This window comes from Corvus brachyrhynchos, unplaced genomic scaffold (assembly GCF_000691975.1).
Source record: "Corvus brachyrhynchos isolate BGI_N302 unplaced genomic scaffold, ASM69197v1 scaffold5, whole genome shotgun sequence".
Lineage (NCBI taxonomy): Eukaryota > Metazoa > Chordata > Aves > Passeriformes > Corvidae > Corvus > Corvus brachyrhynchos.
Window position 1 is genome coordinate 6,284,496 of NW_008238321.1, and position 19,960 is coordinate 6,304,455.

Sequence of the window (19,960 nt, forward strand, 5' to 3'; positions counted from 1 at the left end):
ATCAATACCATGGAGCAGATCCACAGAGATCCCAAATCCCAGCCCCTCGCAGGCAGCATTTCCACTCTCCCAAAGGCACCATTTGCTCCCACCTCCAACAGCAACTCTCAAAAGAAAAGGAATAAGCCTTTGGGATGTGTTTGCCTGTACTTACAGCCATGGTAGGATGCCGGGGATCCTCCAGACTTTCCATACTCCTGCTCCGAGTAGCTGGTGGATAGGTTGGGCTGACTGGAGCCTCGGCCAAAGGTGATCTGGTTGCTGCCCACTCCAGTGGCCACCTGAGCCATGCGTTCTTTGGTCTTCAGGGCTTGGGCCCTCTCTGTCTTGAGGCGCTCGTCATCCTTCAGAAGGGACACCAGCTGCTTGGATTTCTCCCTCACGTTGATGCCCTGGTCTTTCCCATCTCGATCAATGTACTGAAAATCTTTCAATGTCTGGATAGCAAAAATATTCTCTTTACACTGCTGGGCCACCCTCTCGGACCCAGTTTTAATCAGGTAATCTAAGAGAGTGAGGGCCTTGTACACGTGTCGCCAGTTCTTGCCATGGTCATTCAGTCGTTTCCAGATCATGCTCATAATTTCAGAAAAGGCCACAACATTGTAGGTCAGATCTGCTATTTCAGTCATTAACGAACTGGAAGGACCCCAGGGGTCATTCGAGGTCGCTTCCCGAACTTTTATTTCGGCCTCTGAGTAATTGTTCACAATGTTCTTCATCTGCCGTCTGATAGACGAAGTCGTCATTTTTATTTCCCTTTTTACCAAGACAGATTCCAGAACACAAACAACAAAGGGCTAAATTTGCTCTTCTAGGAACGTTTCTGAACTGCGAAGGCTCCGTATCAGTGGCTTATCTGTAACACGTTCCACTACAATCATTTCCTCTCCTCAAGAGGATCACACGAGAAAATGAAAATCATGACCTGAGTGAGGAAAGAAAACAAAGCAGGTTAGTTGGGTCTGATCGTTCCTGCACAGCCAGCAAGCCACACACATTTGGGAGAAATTTTCCTAGATGAATTTTTTCCTCCTTGAATTTCTTCTGATTTTGAAAACAACTTGTTCTTCTCATGAGTCGCATTAAACATTTAAGATTAAAAACCTGAAGTGCTGAGCAAAACAAAAGCAAGACGACAATCATGCCGATACAAAGGCAAAATTTTAAAAGCAAACCAGAAATGAAGTCCAATCTGGAGACCAAAGTAAAACCTATCTAGAATTTTTAATTACAGAAATTACAGAGCTCAGATGAAACCACATGAGAAATTCCATGTTCAGCAGCCACTTGCATCCCTCTAACACTAGGAATCTGCATCCAGAGAGAACAAGCAAACTTCCTAAAAACCAACCAAGCAATTTCTGAAACCCTGGGTAAGTTTAAAGCACTCTCAGTCTCAGGATCGAGATCCTGTGGCCCTACACACTCTAACTCAAGGTGACCTTTCATGATAAGCAGATTAGAAGGAATTTTTTTTTTCCCCCAAATGCATTTACTTTGTACATTTGACAACACTCATTAGATCCACAGTTTCTGCTCTGTGTGTCTTTCACACAGCACAGAAGAATTTTTAATTATATGAGAATGGAATTGTAAAGCCAAAATGATTGGCAAGAAAAGCCAAGGACAAGCTGTGGAGCTGGAAAGCTGTGTCAGTTCTTTAGTTAAGGTCACTGTTTCAAGTAAACAGAGGCCTATTAAGCTTTGGAATAAATTACTTGAGCAAACTGGCAGATTTGCCATTACATTAACACAGAACAGCCCTGAGAGTCACCAGTTGCACAAACACTGAGCAGGGACTCTGGAACTGAACTGGCCACATTCACAGGGATGCCCATTCCAGATGTCTTTTAATAATGTTCCTCCAAACACTCCCAAGAACCAACCCCATCCCTTACAGAGACACTGGAGACAAGGAAAGCACAGATTTCAAGCCTGACATTGTTATCATTCTTCAAATTACTACAGTGCCATTTGGAATGAAAGCGGAATTCAGTGCCAACACAGGTTTATAATGACTTTTTTTAGCATAAAGACATACTCCCTTCCTTGGAAACCTTTCTGGGCAGGTTAAATTACCACAGAACACACCTAAGGAGTTGTTTTACTTTCTCTTCTTCCACTAAAGTTGATTTTTGGCAGAATAAAAACCTCTTATGACATGATGGAAGATTAACTTTGAATGCAATCATCACTAAACTTCAGGTAAACTGCATCCCCTGGTGTTCTCCCCAATATTTAGAACCAGCTGTAGGACAGTGTCCATCTGGTGGCAGATGGCTCACAGCAACAGGAATAAAAAGGGACATCTCCTGGGACATTTAAGTTCTGGGTGTTACAAACCCAGAAGTTGAAAATGTTGATCCTACATAAACATTCCATGACTGCTCCTTCCCTCTGGAAGTTTATATTGCCCAGATCTGTTGGCTCACCTGCCCCTGTGATCACTCTCTAATGCGTGACTTGCAAAAGGTGAGGCAACGATAAAAATTAAATAGAAGAAGCACAATGTACATCTTATTTAGCCTAAACCACTTCTTTTTGCCAAGAAGGGGTTAAGGCAGGTTTCCCAGCCAAGCTGAAACCAGTTATCCAGGGGATCTGGATGTTCACACTGAACTGGGAGCAGGCTGCAGGCAGGAGCTCCTTCAGCTGGCAAAGCAGGAGGCAGCAGAGGATCCAAGTGCCAGGGGAATCATGGACACAATCCTGGTGACTATATGGATCCCAGAGCAGAAGCAGCCTATCCCCCCATAAAAACTGAGCTTTTTCAACCAGAAAAGCAGTGAATAACATGAAAAACCAAACCCAGGAGAACGACAAAACCTTCTACACCAGCTGGATAAAAAGTCCACCAAGCCTGACATCCTTAGACACAAATTCTTGTGCAAAGAGCATGAGAAAGAAACATTTATATTCCCTTGCCTTGTGTTATCAGCAAATTGGACACCTTGGAGACAGCAATGGGCACACTGGGCCTCTCCCAACCCCTCCAAAAGCCACATGAGTCACCCTCAGCAGGTACAACCAGTGGCATGGTGACCACGCTGAACTAACAACTCCTTCAGTTTTCTAAGAAGGAACACATCACCTTGAGCTTGTTTATGTCCCTCATGGTTTTACAGGAATTGGCCAACTCCTTCTGAGCTGAGGTCTTCCTGAAATGCAGGCTACTTAGAAGCTTCTCTGTACCTCCATCATCCCTGTGGTCTTTCCACGCACAGATTACACTCCCATTTCTTGAGATACACACAGTTCCCAGCACTCTGCATTTCAGATTTGGCAGCAACAAAAGTTTGTATCACAACATGGTCATTCACTGCTTAGCACTCCCCATTTATCAAATACTTCCTAAAATTCCATGTGACTCTTGGGAATTGTACTTCTACTGCGCATTTCTTCTCTCTGTGCATTTCACCTGCCACTTTGCCCCTCAGCAGGTCTCAATTTTTCATCATTCCTTTCAATTCAAGATTAATTTCAAATTTGACTAATTTGCTTCAATTTGGCCTTGTTATTTAGGGACAATGTGCAAAAGGAAGTATTTGCAAGAGCACTGATCTCTGGCAGGACACTTGGCTGGGAAGAGCCCTTCCCTGTGAGAACCAACATTTACTCCTAACCCCGTTTCCTGTCTTTTAACCTACTGCAAATCTATGAAAAACATTCTTGCCTGATGAGAGTTTTATTTCTTTCAAGGCCAGGGATGAGAGGCCTTCCCAAAATATTTCTACATGTACACTACAGGAGCAAGTGCCTTCACCTGTGTTTATCTCTCCAATCAAAGACAAGTTTTATTACTTACAACTTCACAAACTTTTGAAAAAATTGGTTTAATACTTCACACGTAAATCCCTGAAGAATTAACCACCCTCACGACACGAGACTGCTTCCCTTTACTCTCTCTTGCACTAAATCCAGCCAGTTTTACACAACAGCACAGGAAAAATACTCAACTTTTAAGTCTCCTAAGCTTTGTTGAACAGCAGATTGCAAGACAAGTAAGAACAACTCAACCCTGGCTCACTTTTGGAGCTGATTAAATGCAACACAAAGCTGTCAAGGTCCAAAAAACCTGATAGCAAAGAGCCTTCATTCCCTCCCAATTACATCCACTAGGAGAGCAGGCACCTGTGTTTGAAGAAAACAAAGGAAGAACTCCAAACTGGACCCTTTTCTAAGTCTGGAGTAGAGCTTCAGAAAAACAACCACAGAGCAAACACAGGAGAGAACACACTGGATTAAGAGAAACCAGCAATTTACACTCCTTCAGGAAATTAAATATTTCACTTGTTGTTCTGTAATAGACTCAAAACCCATCAATCCATCATCGCTGAGTGATTCTTCACTTTCATATCTTCAAGTCCTGAAAACCAAGGCCTTTAACGAGAGAAACATTAATGTCTGTTTTTTCCTTTTCTTGATGGATATGTTTTCATCTTTACTCAAAACTCATTACAGACAACTTACTCTAAACTTCATTTTACTCTATTAAAAGCACTAAGGATGACAGGAGAGCAAAGCTGTTGGAGCTGTTGCTCCCCTCAGCAACACAGCTGTACCAATATTCAAGGTCCTGCCTTGGCACTGGGACTGGCCCTCACCAAGAGCCCTGCAAGCCTTTGGTACCTGCTTTACACATTCTGCTCCCTCACCACACAATGGAAGCCTTTTCCTGGATTGCTCCAAGTCTTGAAGCACCACAACAACCTCTTTTACCATTATAGAGATCAAAAAGCCAAATACCCCGACTGCATAAAAGTAAGGAACCGTTTCTAACACATGATTAAATTCTTACACAGAAAGTTTAGGTATTTTTTTTTCCAGAGACCTCAGTGAATTAACTTCTCACAACAAGCCACAAGGAAGCACAATGCACTTGCAACTTCAGCAAAAATGTGAGTTTGCATTTTTAACAGCAGAGTTGCAAAGAAAGCAGAAAGTGAGACCAGTTGATTAAAGCTGCTGTTTCTGGTTAGCAGGAAAAAGGCTTGAGCAGATTTCTGTGAAGTTAAACAGTTTAGTCTTGGGGAGTCTTCCTCATTTTCTTTCTTGGTCCCTACAAGGCATTTTCTCTGATTTTTAAGTATCTTGACATTTTCAAATAGAAAAGCAAACAGATCTGCAGACAAGGAGGTGAAGCGTACCTGTGTTACCAGGGGTAACCTGGAAGGAAACACCCCATCCCCTTTTCCTTATTCCAACAGTTTCATTACACAAATAACGAATTCTCATGGTGCTTTTTTACACACAACATGCAGACAGAAGGAATTCTTGACTGAACTTCTCATCTCTCTCACAAGAGATTAAGCTCAGTGAATGAAATCTGCATGAGGAAACATCTTTAACTTGCTGAGACTAACACAGAACCAAGGCCAAGCCACAAAATCCTTCACAAACTCAGTTCACAGCAAACAGCCACACAAATCCACCTACAGACAGACTTTCAGCAGAATCCATTCACACCTCTGGAATGTAAAACTCCAACCAGGATTTGTCTGCGCTGATAAAATGCCCTTCATATCAGCCTGAAGGTAAAGATCTACATAGCCCAGCTAAGCATGCACCGGAAATATACGAAAAGCCTTTAACAGCAAGTGTGAAAATTAACATTAAACATGAGTTCACCAGACATTTGCATAAAATTTTAATTAACAGTATTACAGACAACATATATCCTTAGAATAGACATTTACTGTAAGTCACATGCATGAAAAGTGAGGTTTGGAAAATAATTATTAATTCAGTCATCTGTGATCTGAATCTACAGACACCAATCTATATAAAAATATCCCTGCCTTACTGCCTCACCTCCCAGGTGGGAGTACACACACCCCCCCAGAGATCTGCTCTCCTTGCTATTGGGCTGCAATGACAGAGGCAGGTGATCCTCAGGGACCTGTATTCCAGGACAAATCAGGGAATTCTTGCCAATCTGCAAAGGATCAGGCTCAGAGAAGGTGCTGCCAGGTGCTGACTGAGGAAGAAGTCCCCCAGACAGACAGACACCAACACCACACTTGCAGACACAACGCCAATCCCAGCAAGCAGTCAGCTCCGATTTATGGCAAAAAGGATTCCCATTACCTGACACTACATTCCCATCCTGGTTTTCTTGGGATAGCTCATTACGTGTATAAATCCAAGCCCCCTGTATTTTAGAAAGTCTCATTTTCCACAAACGGCTCAAAAATAAAAAAAAACAAAAACCTGTGCACAAACCTTTATATAAAAACCAGGAATATAATGCAGGAAAAAAGCATTTTTCTTACACTAAATCCACACTGCTAGGCAGATTTTCAAATGTAACCAATTCTCTTTCTGATTTTTCTTCTCTTTTCATAAATTAGTCTCAGGGAACAACTGGCTGACCAGAGGGTATCATTACCCTGCCTAAGATACAATATTCGTCTGCAATCCAAACGCTGTTCCCAAAACCAAACAGGAAAAGGGGCAACTGTGCATCGTGGCCACTTGGAGGAGAGGACTAAGAGAAGAGAAGACACTTGGCACTACACATAAAAGCCAACAAGCAGAACACTTATTAGCTCTCTTTCGTTATTGTACAGCAGAGAAAACAGCAATTCATGGGAATAAAACAGCAAAATGAAGAGCTTGAAATTCCCATCAATGCCCTTCCTCAACCTTCAAAATTATTTAGGAAACGAGTTACAAATACAGATTGGCAAAGGGTTTGGAGAACAGGGTTAACTCCAGAGGAAAGGTTTCATTTCCATTTTTCACAGCTTAAATGCTTGTCTTCTTCAATGTAATTTCTGAGGAGAGGAAATGGTTCAAAATCCAAAGTTTTGGAAGCTTTCCACTCCCTTTTACAAATGAGAGAACAAGGTCAGCTTTCACAGACAGCAGGTGGCCAAATTATTTCTTTATTTAAAGAGTTAATGCTGGAAGATAATTCTCCTTCAAATTTATGCATATTCAAGCCTGCCAAGGTTCAATTCTGCACTGGTTTTACAGTCCTGTCTCAGCCTCACTGAGGGAAAGTAACTCCAGCTTGGGCAGACTTCTAGCAATAAAAGAGATTTCTGGACACAAATCTGGTTCAGTTTTCTCCATACCACCTTTTCTTACTCCTTGTCTCCTTAAATTGACAGGATTTGCGCTCCATGGGGAGCTCATTTCTCAGAGTGCACAGGAAGGGGGGTGAGGAGCAGATCTCTGACCTGCCTCACACAGCAGCACCACCTGGCCATGTTCTTTTGAGACCTGCCAAGCCACCAGTGCTGGGGCTTTGTCACCCCCAGCTCCATTTGCAGCTGGAATTATTGACAGAATGGCTGCAAATGTGCTCTGAAGGGCTGGGAGAGGGGACAGCTCTGCCAGACCTGCAGATCACTGCTAACAATCCAAATCTGACCTGCATCGGGATCTAATTTTAGGATTACGAGCTTTGACAACAGCTCTTTAAAAATAACACATTCCTCCTTCTACGGCCAGGTCAAGTGTCACCCACAGTGCACTCAGCTGATTCTTCATACAGCAAGTACCAGGTGTGCAGTGAATATCAGAATATTGCAGAATTACAGACCAGTGTGAGGTCAGGCCATTACTCACTGAACCAGAAATTCCAAATGCAAATTAATCCACCAGGGCAATGAAAATACCTCCCCAAACTCCCCAAAGGAATTTGTTCTCTGGGGATTACCTGCTTCAACGAAAGCATTTCGTCTGTTTTCCTCACAAATTGAGTAGGAAAAATAATCACCCAATGTGTGCTTTGACTCAAAGGTAACAATCTGAAATAAATTCGGCTTACCAGGTATACTCAAACAGTGTTTTCAACTGAAGTAAGGAAAGTAGGAGACACTTCTTTCATATTTTCCTTCTGGAAGGGAAGAGGATATCCAATATGCTTGCCAGATAATGGGTCCTAGAATTTATTACTAATTAGATAAGTCCAGCCTTGTCACTTAGGCTGTTATGGGGTGACAGGCACCTGCTCAGGCCCTCACAGATCAACCTGAACACAGGAAGAACTGCAAAAAATACAAGACTACAAAATGTCAACTCCCTTCTTTAAGCCCCAGTGTTTACCTGAAGAACTGCAATTTTTAAAATTCATATTCATCTAGATGTGTGCTCACATATCAGACTCCATATTTTGGGAATGTGTTTTGGGAAGATACCTGCTACTTAAAATTACCCGATGATTTCATTAACTAAATTCATTTTGCACTTTTATTAATATGAAGCAGATGTCACCAAGTGCAGTTTCTCCCATCCTCCTACACACCACAGACATGAAACCACATTAATACACTCAGTAGGCCAGAGGCAAATGCTCACCATGACAAAGATTAGGGGGGAAAAACAGTTTAACTCTCCATGTTTCTACTGGCAGAAGCTAAAGGATTACTACTGTTATTTTATTACATGCATTTCTAAGGAAAAGTACAGGATGCCAAGAAATACCTGCCCATACATCCAAACACTATTTTTTCTAAAAAACAAATTACAAGCCTGCAGAGAAAACAGAGATTGATTTAATATCCTGCTTACATTCATCGATGTCCATTCACGGCATAACATTTCAAGGGCCTTCCCTCACAGCCACCAGATTTGCACAATCATCTTGCAACGTCAACACAATGTCTTAATTCAACTATCAGAGCTGGTAGCAACATCAGATTGCTTTAACCAACCCTCAGAAATTCAGGTACGTGAGCTGTGTGCTCATGAGACTGGGCTTTAGGAGAAAATCCTTCCCTGTCAGGCCCTGGCACAGGTTGCCTGGAAAAGCTGTGGCTGCCCCATCCCTGGAAGTGTCCAAGGCCAGGCTGGATGGGTCTTGGAGCTACCTGGGATAGTGGAAGGTGTCCCTGCCCATGGCAGCAGGTGGAATAGGATGAGCTGTAGGGTCCCTTCCAACCCAACCCATTCTGGGATTCTGTGACTAAGTTGCTGTAAGATTGCAAAGCAGGAAACACATCCCAAAAACCTCCCTGCCCCTCGCCGGAGGAATGTTCTGGCCAAAGCCCAGGGCTCCACAGCAGGATTTGCTGCCCAGCAGTCGGGCTCAGAGAAGAACTGATGATGGGATTCTCAGAAGGCAGAGCCCAGCTCCTGCCTGCTCCACTCTGCCTCACACCAGATCTCCAGGTGGAACGGCTTCTGTGACCTGATCCAACACATCGGGGCAGGCCAGCAGGACAGGCAGAGCTGGGGCTGCTCACCGATCACGTCACCCAACCAATTAATCCCAAGGTCACTCTAATTACTTGAAAGAACACCCCAAATAAGGGGAGCACCAGTCATTTCAACAGCAGTCTCCAGTTACAGCTCACCAGGCAAAGCTGCACCTGGGAAGCTCAAACTGGTGGTGAAGTTGATGATGGTGGTTTAGATTTGGGACTTGCTTCAGCAGGTGACTGTGTAAGGACTGCAAACAGGGGTTCTGGGAAATCTCCTTTTCCTGCCTAGTAACAGCAATTCCATGTTGAAGACAGCCACAGAAAAGGAAGAAATTTGGTCCTTCACTCTCAAAATACCAAACTTCATAAAATCTTAGCCCTGCCCTTTTCCCACACCGATTTTAGCTCTGTCCTGCAACACCAAATGTGCAGCTTTCCCTCTGACTCCTCCATATCTCCTATCTTTTCATACTGTACACACCACAGTTTCCAAAATCTTTCCCAAACCAACCCACCTCTTCTCCCTCTTCCTATCAGACCTGTCTAACATGTCCAGCACCACCACCCTGACAGGAGCAATTCCAGAGGAGAGGTCCCAGCTGTGCCACCAGCAGCCTGGATTTACACTGGATTCTGGTTACCAGGAAATAGAACTCAGGAATATTGAATAATATAAAAATAAGTCACTTTGGTCAACTTCTGTGCTGCCCCAGTTCCTGATTCTAAGCTATATTTTTAAGTTCAGCTTTGATGGAAGTGAATCACTAAAATATTTTTTTAAAAAATCAGCACATTTGACATAAGGATTTTGCCTCATTTTGCTGCTTGTAACTTTCCAATTCCTTCATTCAGGCACAAAGAAGAGTCATCCTTGTTCACCAATGCTTAGGTTTGTTATTATTTTATTATTATTTTGTTGATTTTTGTGGAATTAGGGGGAAAAAAAAATCTGGTTTGAAGACGCCAGTGAATCCCACATTCTCCTATGCAGATATACAGAAATTTTCAGCTGTCAGCAGAACAATTCCTCAAGTTTTCTGAATCCATCCTCCAGCAGTAAAATTCTACCTACTCTTTTATCTATTCTGGATATTTAGACGGAAAATTATTTGAGTGGGAGGCAGCTTGTTCGTTTCAAAGAGGATGACAAAGACTTGTTACTCAAAAGCATCTGTGCCTGTTTCATCATTAAAAGGTCATTTTCTTCCACTCAGCTCTTGCAGAGAACATGTTCTACCCCCTTAGCTTTGATACCCTGCAAGCAGCAACTCTGCTCCTGTCCTTGGGACTCCAGATATCTCCTAAGGAATCCACATGGAGAAGGCAATACCTACCTCTGTTTTCAAAGCAGCTGATTATGGCTTGGGATATATTAAACAAAAAGCAATAAATCCCTTGTGTAGCACTGCTCCTCCCTGTCCCTCCCAGAGCTGCCTGCTGTCTCTGCCTGGTGATTATTGTTTTGACTAGTGGTTTCATGCAAGTCATTAAAAACATTCTCTCGTCAGATTTAGAAGCAGAACACAAAAGTGGCTTAAAAACTCACCCACTCCATTTTCTCATTTTTTCAAGAGCTTTCCACCTAGTCCAAATGCACAGAAGAAATTCTAGCCCATTAACATCCATCAGAGAGCAGTAATGAATTCATCAATATTGCTCCAATCCGTGGGCACAGCATCGTGCTGAATCATTTAGTAACTACATCTGCAGCAGGAAGGGCTCACACAACCCTCCTCACACTGCCAGCAACCACCTCCCTGAAGAAGGAAAAATGAATGTATTGAGATCCCCCCCAGCTCTGTTATCCCTCTTGATGGGGTTGGCCGTGCCTTTCCACACCAGTATTCCCACAGCCATCAAATCCTGCCTGGAGTTGCTCCTCCTGGACATCTCCCTCCTTTGCCAAGCCACCTGCAGGCTTGCAAGGAGCTTTCAGTGCTCTTTCTTTCTATAAATGACACAAGGATTTGGGTTTTCCCTGCTTTTTAATCTATGTGGCAAATACTTTAAGCCTTAAATTGAGTTTTTAATTTGCAAAGAAAAAAAATAACAAAAACCCCTCAACACCAGGTTACTGCGATCGTTATTGCCACACACTGGACTGTGATTTTATTTTGGTGTCTATTTACAGAGCTATGGAGGGACAAACTTCTTCCTCCAGCAAGTTTTCCTAACAGTGAAAGTTCTATACATAAGAAAAGCTAAAAGCTACCAAAATCAGCCAGTCTTAAAAGAATAATTACCAAGTAACATGGAAATTCAGCTAAAAAAAAAAAAAAAAAAAAAAAAAAGACTTTACCTGTGGCTGGAGTACAACAGTATTAAATTACTGTTCTCATAACAAAGGAAAAGGAATTTATTCTTGAAAAAAAAAATAGGCCTTAATGATATAAACAAAATTATCCTTAAATGTAGATTGGAAACTACTTTGCCAGCTTTGCCCAGGGATGTCAAGGCTGGTGGGCTCTGCAGTTTTCCATCTCTCTAAGTCCCTTCCTTGTGTTTACACTCTCAGTTGTAATGGTATCTCTAATTAACCCCAAGAATAAAGAGGGTTTTGTTAAGGTAGCCCTTCTAAAGCAAGCAAAGTTACTTCAACTCTCAGTACGCTTGCTGCCTTAACACAGATGATGTCTCAGAGCACATACACTCACACATGTGTCTACATATCCTCAACTCCCACGGCTTAATTCAATTAATACTATTAAATCTTTAATGCTTGGCTTCAAAGGCTTTTTTTAAATTTTTAATAGCTCTCATAGGTTAGCACGAATGTTCTAAGTCTTTCTGCTATATTTTAAATAAACTCCTCTTTTCTTGCCACTTTGATGTTTGCCTTTCTGACAAACCTCTTGCTCTGTGAAGCTGCTGCGACTTTGTTTTGTGTGCAACGATGACATTACAAGCTCCAAAAGATATGTTAATCACCGAGCTGGAATCTGGGATTTTTTTAATTCCTCTCACCTGCCCTCTGGGCTGGGAGTTGGCGCCAGAGCAGCTTTCATCAAAACAATGAAACCCATAAGGAGAGAAGATGCAACTGGCGAGAGGGGGCTCTGATTTGCATCTGTTTAGCATGGAAGCGGCAGGCGGGGCTTAATTCTCTTTTACTCTGCTTTCCCATGAAGCAGAAAATGCCAAATTCACCATATTTTATTTAAATTGTTAAACCAGGAGTTTTGACAAAAGACTAGTCAAGCTGGATGGAAGAATGCCTTGTGGCATCTAAAGGCACATCCATTTCATACGTTTGACGGGCACTCAGTGTGTTTTTCATTCTCCCCTTCTCTCACTCCTTGTGAGACCCCTCCCCACCTTGCCCTGCCCCATTTCTAAATTTTGAATTTGTGAGACAAGAGACAAAGCTTTTACAGCAAATTTCAGGCCTTTCTATAAACTACAACAAGAAACAAAAAAGAAAAAAAAATACAGCACAGACTTTCCTCCTCCTTTAAACTTTATTTTTCTTCTGAGTAAGAAAAAGAAAACCCTTCTTAAAATAAAACTAAAAATCAGCATTTCCAGGGACAGGAAAAGGCACTATAGTATTATATACACTATCCAAGCTGACACAAAAAAGAAGAGATTAAAACCCTGGCTGTAAGCCAAGGCATCCAGACACAATTTTGCACAGAGCATACATAACAAAAGTGTTCCTGCATTCAGGATGTTGGAGCGTGTTTCCTGCACTCACACCTGGAAAGCCAACAGCACTAAAAACCACGGATCCCAGTCAGCCCCAGATCAACAGGTCCCTCACACCTCCAGAGGGAAGGATGTGCTCACACTTTGTTTGATCCAGACCATCTCCCACAGAACAGAACCCCCCTCATAAAGCAAATGAAAAACAGAATAATGAAGACAACCTACAAAACTCTCCTGCTGTTCTCCACTCCTCAACATTTCAGCAGAGCTCCCACCACGCAGCAGAGCACTCCCCAAAATTCCAAATCTCCAGCCATACCTTTATCCTGACTTTTAAAGCCGATGTAAATACTCTTGGAGGCATCCTATGGTCGTATTATTATGAAATTAAATATACACAGACACTATTGGTTGGCAGACAGACAACAAAATGGCAATTGCAGCACTCAGTGTGTTTAAAGCAGCAGGCCAGGCAAAAAGAGATTATTCACTAGGTAGTCAAACGTAAAAAAGAGCCAGACATGTCAGTCTGTCTCAGTGTCTCACAAAGGGGTCAGCGATTTGTAAATTTTAAACACAACACTTAAGCAGTTTTGCAGACTAAAAATCCTTTGATGATTTACCTCAGTGCTCCTCCGCAATAAACCAGTTTAAAAGTGATTTTGCTCGACTCAAGCTTTTATACCTCAGCTTCTCTACAAGAATTCTGAAAGCCAAGTCAAACCAATTATAAACATTCCTGTATTTTAACTTCCTTATTAAAGCTTCCCAAGAGAACCAGTAAACATATAAACATAAATATCTTTCAGAGGAGTCACCCATGTACCAATAAAATCTCCAGAAAGCAGCAGCTGCTTTGGTGAAAAAGTATGAAAAAACATGGGCTGCACAATCATAATCCAGTGCAAGGACAGTCATGCTGTTCTTCTGAGCAGCAGGTAGAAATTTCTGCCTTAAAAATATACATAAATGGTAGATTCTCAAAAAATTACAGTATTAAACATTGATTTCCGATCTGCATTTGCATACTCCTAAGGGAAGAAGCCGGCGTCACCTATGCTGTTTATCTAAAAACATTCCAACAGAGGCATTATCTTGACTTACTGAGAAACTCTTCTAAATTGGTAGACAAAGTTTAACTTCATGAACTCTGCTCAACAACAGCAGCAAAATATAGTAACACTTCTCATAGGTAATAAGCATTCCATCCTTAAAAAAAAAAAATCACTGCAAGCAGCAGAACACTGCAAGAAGCAATCAAACCCCTGCAATAAGGCAGGATGGGCTCAGAAGGCAAATATTTCATTAGATAACACAACAGAGGCGAGTTTATGCTTTCAAATGGTCATTAGAGAAACAGGTTTTTATCAAATAATTAAATACATGGGCAGGGGCATTTTAAAGATGCACCAAACCTTCCCTGGATCTGAATATTGAGGGTAATGCATAATCAGGAATCTCTAAGCAGACATTACCAGTCACATTCCAGCCATGTCACAAAATGGGAGGGTATTTCCCTGATTAATTAGTTAAGTGAATAATTAAAAGTATTCAAGTTCTGTTTTCAAGTAACAACTGAAGTGCTTTCCTTTACATACACCATGCGGCAGAGCACACTGTGCTTGACCATCCACCAGAGAACAGGCATGTTAAAACAGCTCTAAACAGAACTGCAGGATAAGGATTAATTAATTATCTTCAATTCTGGCTGATTTCATAGGTTAGAGCAAACATCTCTGCCTTACTGCTGTTGTCACAAGCCTCATCCCTGTTCAAACAGAGCTGAAAGTCAGTAGAAAAGCAGCTTCAGCAGCAATTGGGTCAACAGATTTGGCTGAAGAAATCCTCATCACTAAAAAGAAATAAATAAATAAAAATCAGAATGACAAAACTAAGGTGATGTTTGGGGTCTGTTCACCCAGTCAGCAACACACGAGGAACCTCCTGGGAACGGAATTCCTACCTACAGGAAAAGATGTCTGCAGGATTCTTTTGTGCTGCCATCTCAGGGGAGGAAGTTACCTTTAAAAATACTTTGCTTTGTCTCTCCCTGAGGAATATCAGAACTGTCTGTATCAGTTGTTTTAGTGGGGTTTGTCCCACAAAGGTTTTACTTGTGAACCGCACAACCCTCCCACCAGTGAGCAATTTACTCATGCGATTACTCCCAGTGGACTCAGAAGAACTGTGTGAGAAAGAAGGAACTTTGCCAACCCAAGGGTTGCACAATCGGAGGGGGAGAAAAAAAGTAAAACCAAATCAGGGAGGGGATAAATTGCAACTGACAAAAACTACAATCAAGAAATAGCTGGTGACAGATTGTTATTTAAGTACAAGGAAGTGATTTAAACAGGAGCAGTTGTAATAAGATTAAACGATTCTCTATTAAGATTCTTAAAATGTCTTTGTTCTAGCAAAGCTCTGAAAAGACCATTGCCCTTGCAAAGGTTCAGAAACTACTAAATTGATGTTAAGTCTAGAGATTAATATGATTTGGGAGAATAAAGAAAAAAATGTAAAAGAACATCCCAGACATTATTAGTACCTTGTCACCCGTGCTGGTATTTTTCCCTAGCCGGGCTACGACATGTGTTGTAGCATTTATTGGTGGCAAAACTCAAACCCAACAAACAGAAGTAGAGAGCTTGCTCTGCCTGGGTTTCTGCTTTTAAATAATGAAAACTCCCAGGTGGATTTTAGAAGCCATCACATTATGTAAGTGCCATCTCCAGAAGAGCAGGGAAGTCTCTATGAGGTTATACTGGAGAGAGATTAAATCAGTGTCTGGCTGCAGAATTTCAGCCATGACCCCCAGACTCCATCATGTATTTTAAGAAGGCAGTTCTAAAAATTCAGCCCCAAAATTGGCCATAACTCCTGCAACACTGAAAAGCAAACAAGGGAGTCTTCAGATTTCTGCCTTGTAGGGTGGACATAAAACATCTCTAGCTAAAGTGTCTGGCACGGTTTGAAACTAACAAGCAGCTTTAAACTTTCAAAATAAAAATTATTCCTTAATTTATTCAAGTATTGTTCACTGAGTGCTGCATTCTGAGAAACAGATAAGCCTGAAAGAGCCCGGGTCTGTCCCAAGCCTGCAGAAGCAGCACAGAGGCCTCCTCCAGCCTGGGTCACCCTCCAAACTCTCCTGGACCTCATGACCATTTAGTATTTACTATATGGTGACACAACAAGGCTCAGGCACTGCAGACAACATGGCTAAAACAGCTCTGGGAGGAAAGGCAGGAACAATGTGGAAGGAAACAGGAGCAGGAACACTGTGGAAGGAAACTGCAGAGGTCTCATGCACACATTTCAGCTAATTACTTGAGACAGCTCAGGGAGCTCCACTCCTGATGGCAGAAGGAAAACTATTCCTTGAAAACAATTTGTATGGATCAGGACAACAAAACAGAGTGTGACAGATTCCTTAAAACTTCCCCCAGCCACCTCCACCATAAAACACAGATAAGGGGAGCCTCCAAGGTAGAACTGCACCCAGGCCTGGGCTGGGACTGGTTTTACCCAGCCCCAGAGCAGAGCCAGCTGCACTCCCGCTGCCAGTGGGGACCTGTCTGTGCCTGAGTTCCTGTTTCCCCACCCGCACAGAGCTGGATTCTGCAAGCCAAGGCACAGGAGGCGTGAACAGCCCAGGCCTGACCTTGAACACAAGCTCGAGGCACCAGTTAGAGGCATTTATGTTAACAGCCCTGGGTGACAGGGAACGGATAGACACACTATTAACAATTAATGCAACACAGGGAATTGGCTCTGAGATCAATTTAAGTTCAATTTTTGCACCAATACCAGAAAAATGAGCTGAAAATTATCTATACAGAAGAAAAGCATCTCGTTAGCATAGTAACTTAAAGTTATATTTCCATATAAAAAGGCATAATAGTGAATTACAAACTGAATTCTGCAAATATCTCCAGTGTCAGTGCAACCAACAAATACAAAGTATTTGTATATACTGATTTTCTAATTACTATCATCATTTACACAAACTCCACTATTAGATATTTACATAGAACTCAACCTTGGTAACTTAAGCTACTCTCCTTAAACTCTGCTTACAACCAGTGGTTACCTACAGAAACCACCAAAGAACTTTCTGACCCGTATCAATGGTTTGGAGCAGCATCATAAAATCAAGCAAATCCCAAATTTGGAAACCAGAGACAAAACTGTTATTTGTAAAATTATAAATAAAGAATACCAGTTTTCCTGTAGCTTTCTACCTGCTGCACCACTCACCGAGAGGCTCAACCCAACAGCCACTGAGTTCTAGATCCATCCTGAAGCCCACAGTCTCTGAATTCACTCTCACATTCATCCATTCTGAATTCTTTTTCCATCCAGAACAGGAAAGCAGTCCTGTAACAACCACCTAAACTGATTAACTCAGACTTTTTAGGGTCTGTTATTCAGCACAGCCCAGTCTGTACCAAACCTGGAGCACACCAAAGCTAACAGACCTACAATCAGCTGTGGCAGGTTTTATTCCAGAGGATGGCAATCCACGTTGTTCTCCTCCATGGAGTCTCCTGCCTTCTTAATGAGCAGACAGGCTACTGAAACACACAAAAACCTGCTGTTCTTTGAAGCACTTAAGCCAGCAGGATACTGGTACGTTTCGATATTTTCCCCGCACAGATCAGAGCGAGGCAAAGTGGGAAAAGAACATTACAGGCATTCCTACAAACCAGGCACATTTCATTTTCTATTAGCAAGATCCCAAGGGACACTTTAGCACTCTGCAAATATGGCCCTGGAAGACTGGGAAGTTGCTTCCTGAGTACCAGTCATTAAAGAAAGATATTAGAGTAACTTACATTCTTCTACACCAAGCAAAAGCCAGAGTCATTTCCCCATCCTATGTACAAGACCTAAGAAAAGCAAGATCAGGAACATCATAACTACTCTTTAATGTATTTCCCCTAAACTGATTATCATTTAATGATTTCTCTCTCCCTCTAAAGGAAAAAAAACCAGCCAAAGAAACAAAACACTGATATCTGTATCAAGAGAGACTATCAGCATTTTTATGAAGTAACAAATTAGGCCTTTGGCATTTCCCAGCAGTGATCCAAGATTTGAGGCTTCTTAAAAGCTCCAAGTTTTAAAGTAATCAAATGGCTGACAGCTGGAACAAAATTAGCATGATTAACCAGTTATGTAAATAATGATGTGGTCAGTCCAAGCCAAATTCATTTCTGCTACCTGCATTATACTGGACATCAGATGTTTGTGAACTCTTCATTAAATGTGACTGCAGGAATAATGGAAGTGAAAACCAACATGACCATCACCAGCCAGGCTTCCTGACAGTCAGGGATGTCTCCTCTGCTCCTTCCACAACCATCAGGTAACTCACAGACAGGACTTTTTCCACCCAAGTATTACTCACCACTGCTTAGCTTCTACCTAGAGAACAGGTCAACTACTTTTTCTCATGAGAAAAATCCATGGAGAGATGAAGAAAGACGGAGAGAGGCTATTTACAAGAGCTTGGAGGGACACGACAAGGGGGAATGGCTTCCCACTGCAAGAGAGCAGCATTGGATGTTGATATCGGGAAGGAATTCCTCCCTGTGAGGGTGGGGAGGCCCTGGCACAGGGTGCCCAGAGAAGCTGTGGCTGCCCCTGGATCCCTGGGAGTGTCCAAGGCCAGGTTGGACGGGGCTTGGAGCAAGCTGGAACAGTGGGAGGTGTCCCTGCCCATGGCATGGGTGGGACTGGACAAGCTCCGAGGTCCCTTCCAACCCAACCCATTCTGGGATTCTAAGATCCTGTGAGTGCTACATTTCATTTCTTAAAGGTTGATAATAATTTTCATTCCTCAGCAGATGCAAAAGTCAAGCTGCTGTGTCAGAGAACTGTTGTAACACAAGAGTAATGTTGAAGAGTTACTTCTTGGAATCAAGGAAGTTACAATCAGCACCCCCAAGTCAAACTTCCTCAAATGTAACCCACAGTCAATTTGGCCTTATCAGACTTCGCCTTCAGGAATGCACACTCATGGGTCATTCGTGCTTGATAATTTTTGATAACATAGTTAAATATTTAATATGGGCAAGATTATCTCTGAAATTCTGTCGAGCTAGTTTACCATTACTTTGCGCTTATAAAGGAAAATTTATCAAAAGTTTTGATTCTTCCCAATAAACCTCTATATTTGAGTTGGTTCAAAAATAACACATCTGAGAATCAGCCAAGACAAACATACTGAGAAGTAATTCCTAAACAGGCTGCATTTTACTAAAGATACCATTACAATATATTTATATTTCTAATTTTAAAAAAATCATTCATCCCACATTTCACATCCCAACAATACAATTTCCTATGACCTTGTGTCTCACAAAACATAGCAACACACTGGAATTATGCAAGAGTTCTGTATTACCATAAAACATGTATTTCAGTGGAGAGAATAATAAAACTTAATCTCGTGGCCTGATTTGAATTTTGAACTCCTGAAGTCAGACTCCACAGCCCATAACATCTGCAACAGCTTCACAATCCTAACAAGTATTTTAGGCCTCCTGTTGAAAATAGATGAGCATGTAGATAATTCAGGGTATTTTCTTAATAGATAAGAACAAGAAAAATGTCCAATTGCTGTAAATTTTAAATCTCACTTGGCTTTTCAGATCAGCGTCAATACCATACTTGAGAAGAGGGAGGGGGAAGCATTACACACCCATAAAACTGAGACCAAACGCTACCAGTTTTAAAGCCTTAGAGCTTTAAATCTTAACATGAATATTTTAACATTTATATTAAAGCCTTACGGCTTTAAAATAGGGGACTTCCATTGCGGGCAGCCTGTGATAATTACTGTTTCAATATATTTCACAGCAATAATGCCTAATGTAATACAGCTCACTGGCTACCCAACCCTAATCTGTAGCATCACAGGTACTGCAGGTAAAAAATTTTAAATACATATATATAACTATGTATCAATGTATAAATACAGAAGGAGAGAGAGAATATCACAGAACCACAGAAAATCACAGAATTATTAGGGTTGAAAGGGACCTCTGGAGATCATCCAGTCCAAGCCCCCTATATAAAACAGACCCTTAAAAATGATTAAAAGCATTAATACACATCTCCCAAACAACGATATTACTGAAAATACGACAAAATAA

At 41.8% G+C, this 19,960-nt stretch overlaps 1 protein-coding gene across 6 annotated transcripts in view; it reads right to left on the reverse strand.

Moving 5' to 3' along the window:
* Window positions 1–19,960, reverse strand: part of EPN2 (epsin 2) — a 55,192-nt gene that overhangs the window by 21,643 nt on the left and 13,589 nt on the right. For 3 of the 6 annotated variants that reach the window (XM_017734048.1, XM_017734045.1, XM_008633611.2), the window contains exon 1: window positions 155–962. In XM_017734048.1, coding sequence (XP_017589537.1) covers window positions 155–749 — 595 coding nt within the window. In that variant the 5' untranslated portion in view covers window positions 750–962. Of the gene's footprint in view, window positions 1–154; window positions 963–19,960 lie in introns of those variants that run through there. The other 3 variants (XM_017734046.1, XM_017734047.1, XM_017734042.1) reach the window with 2 other exon arrangements.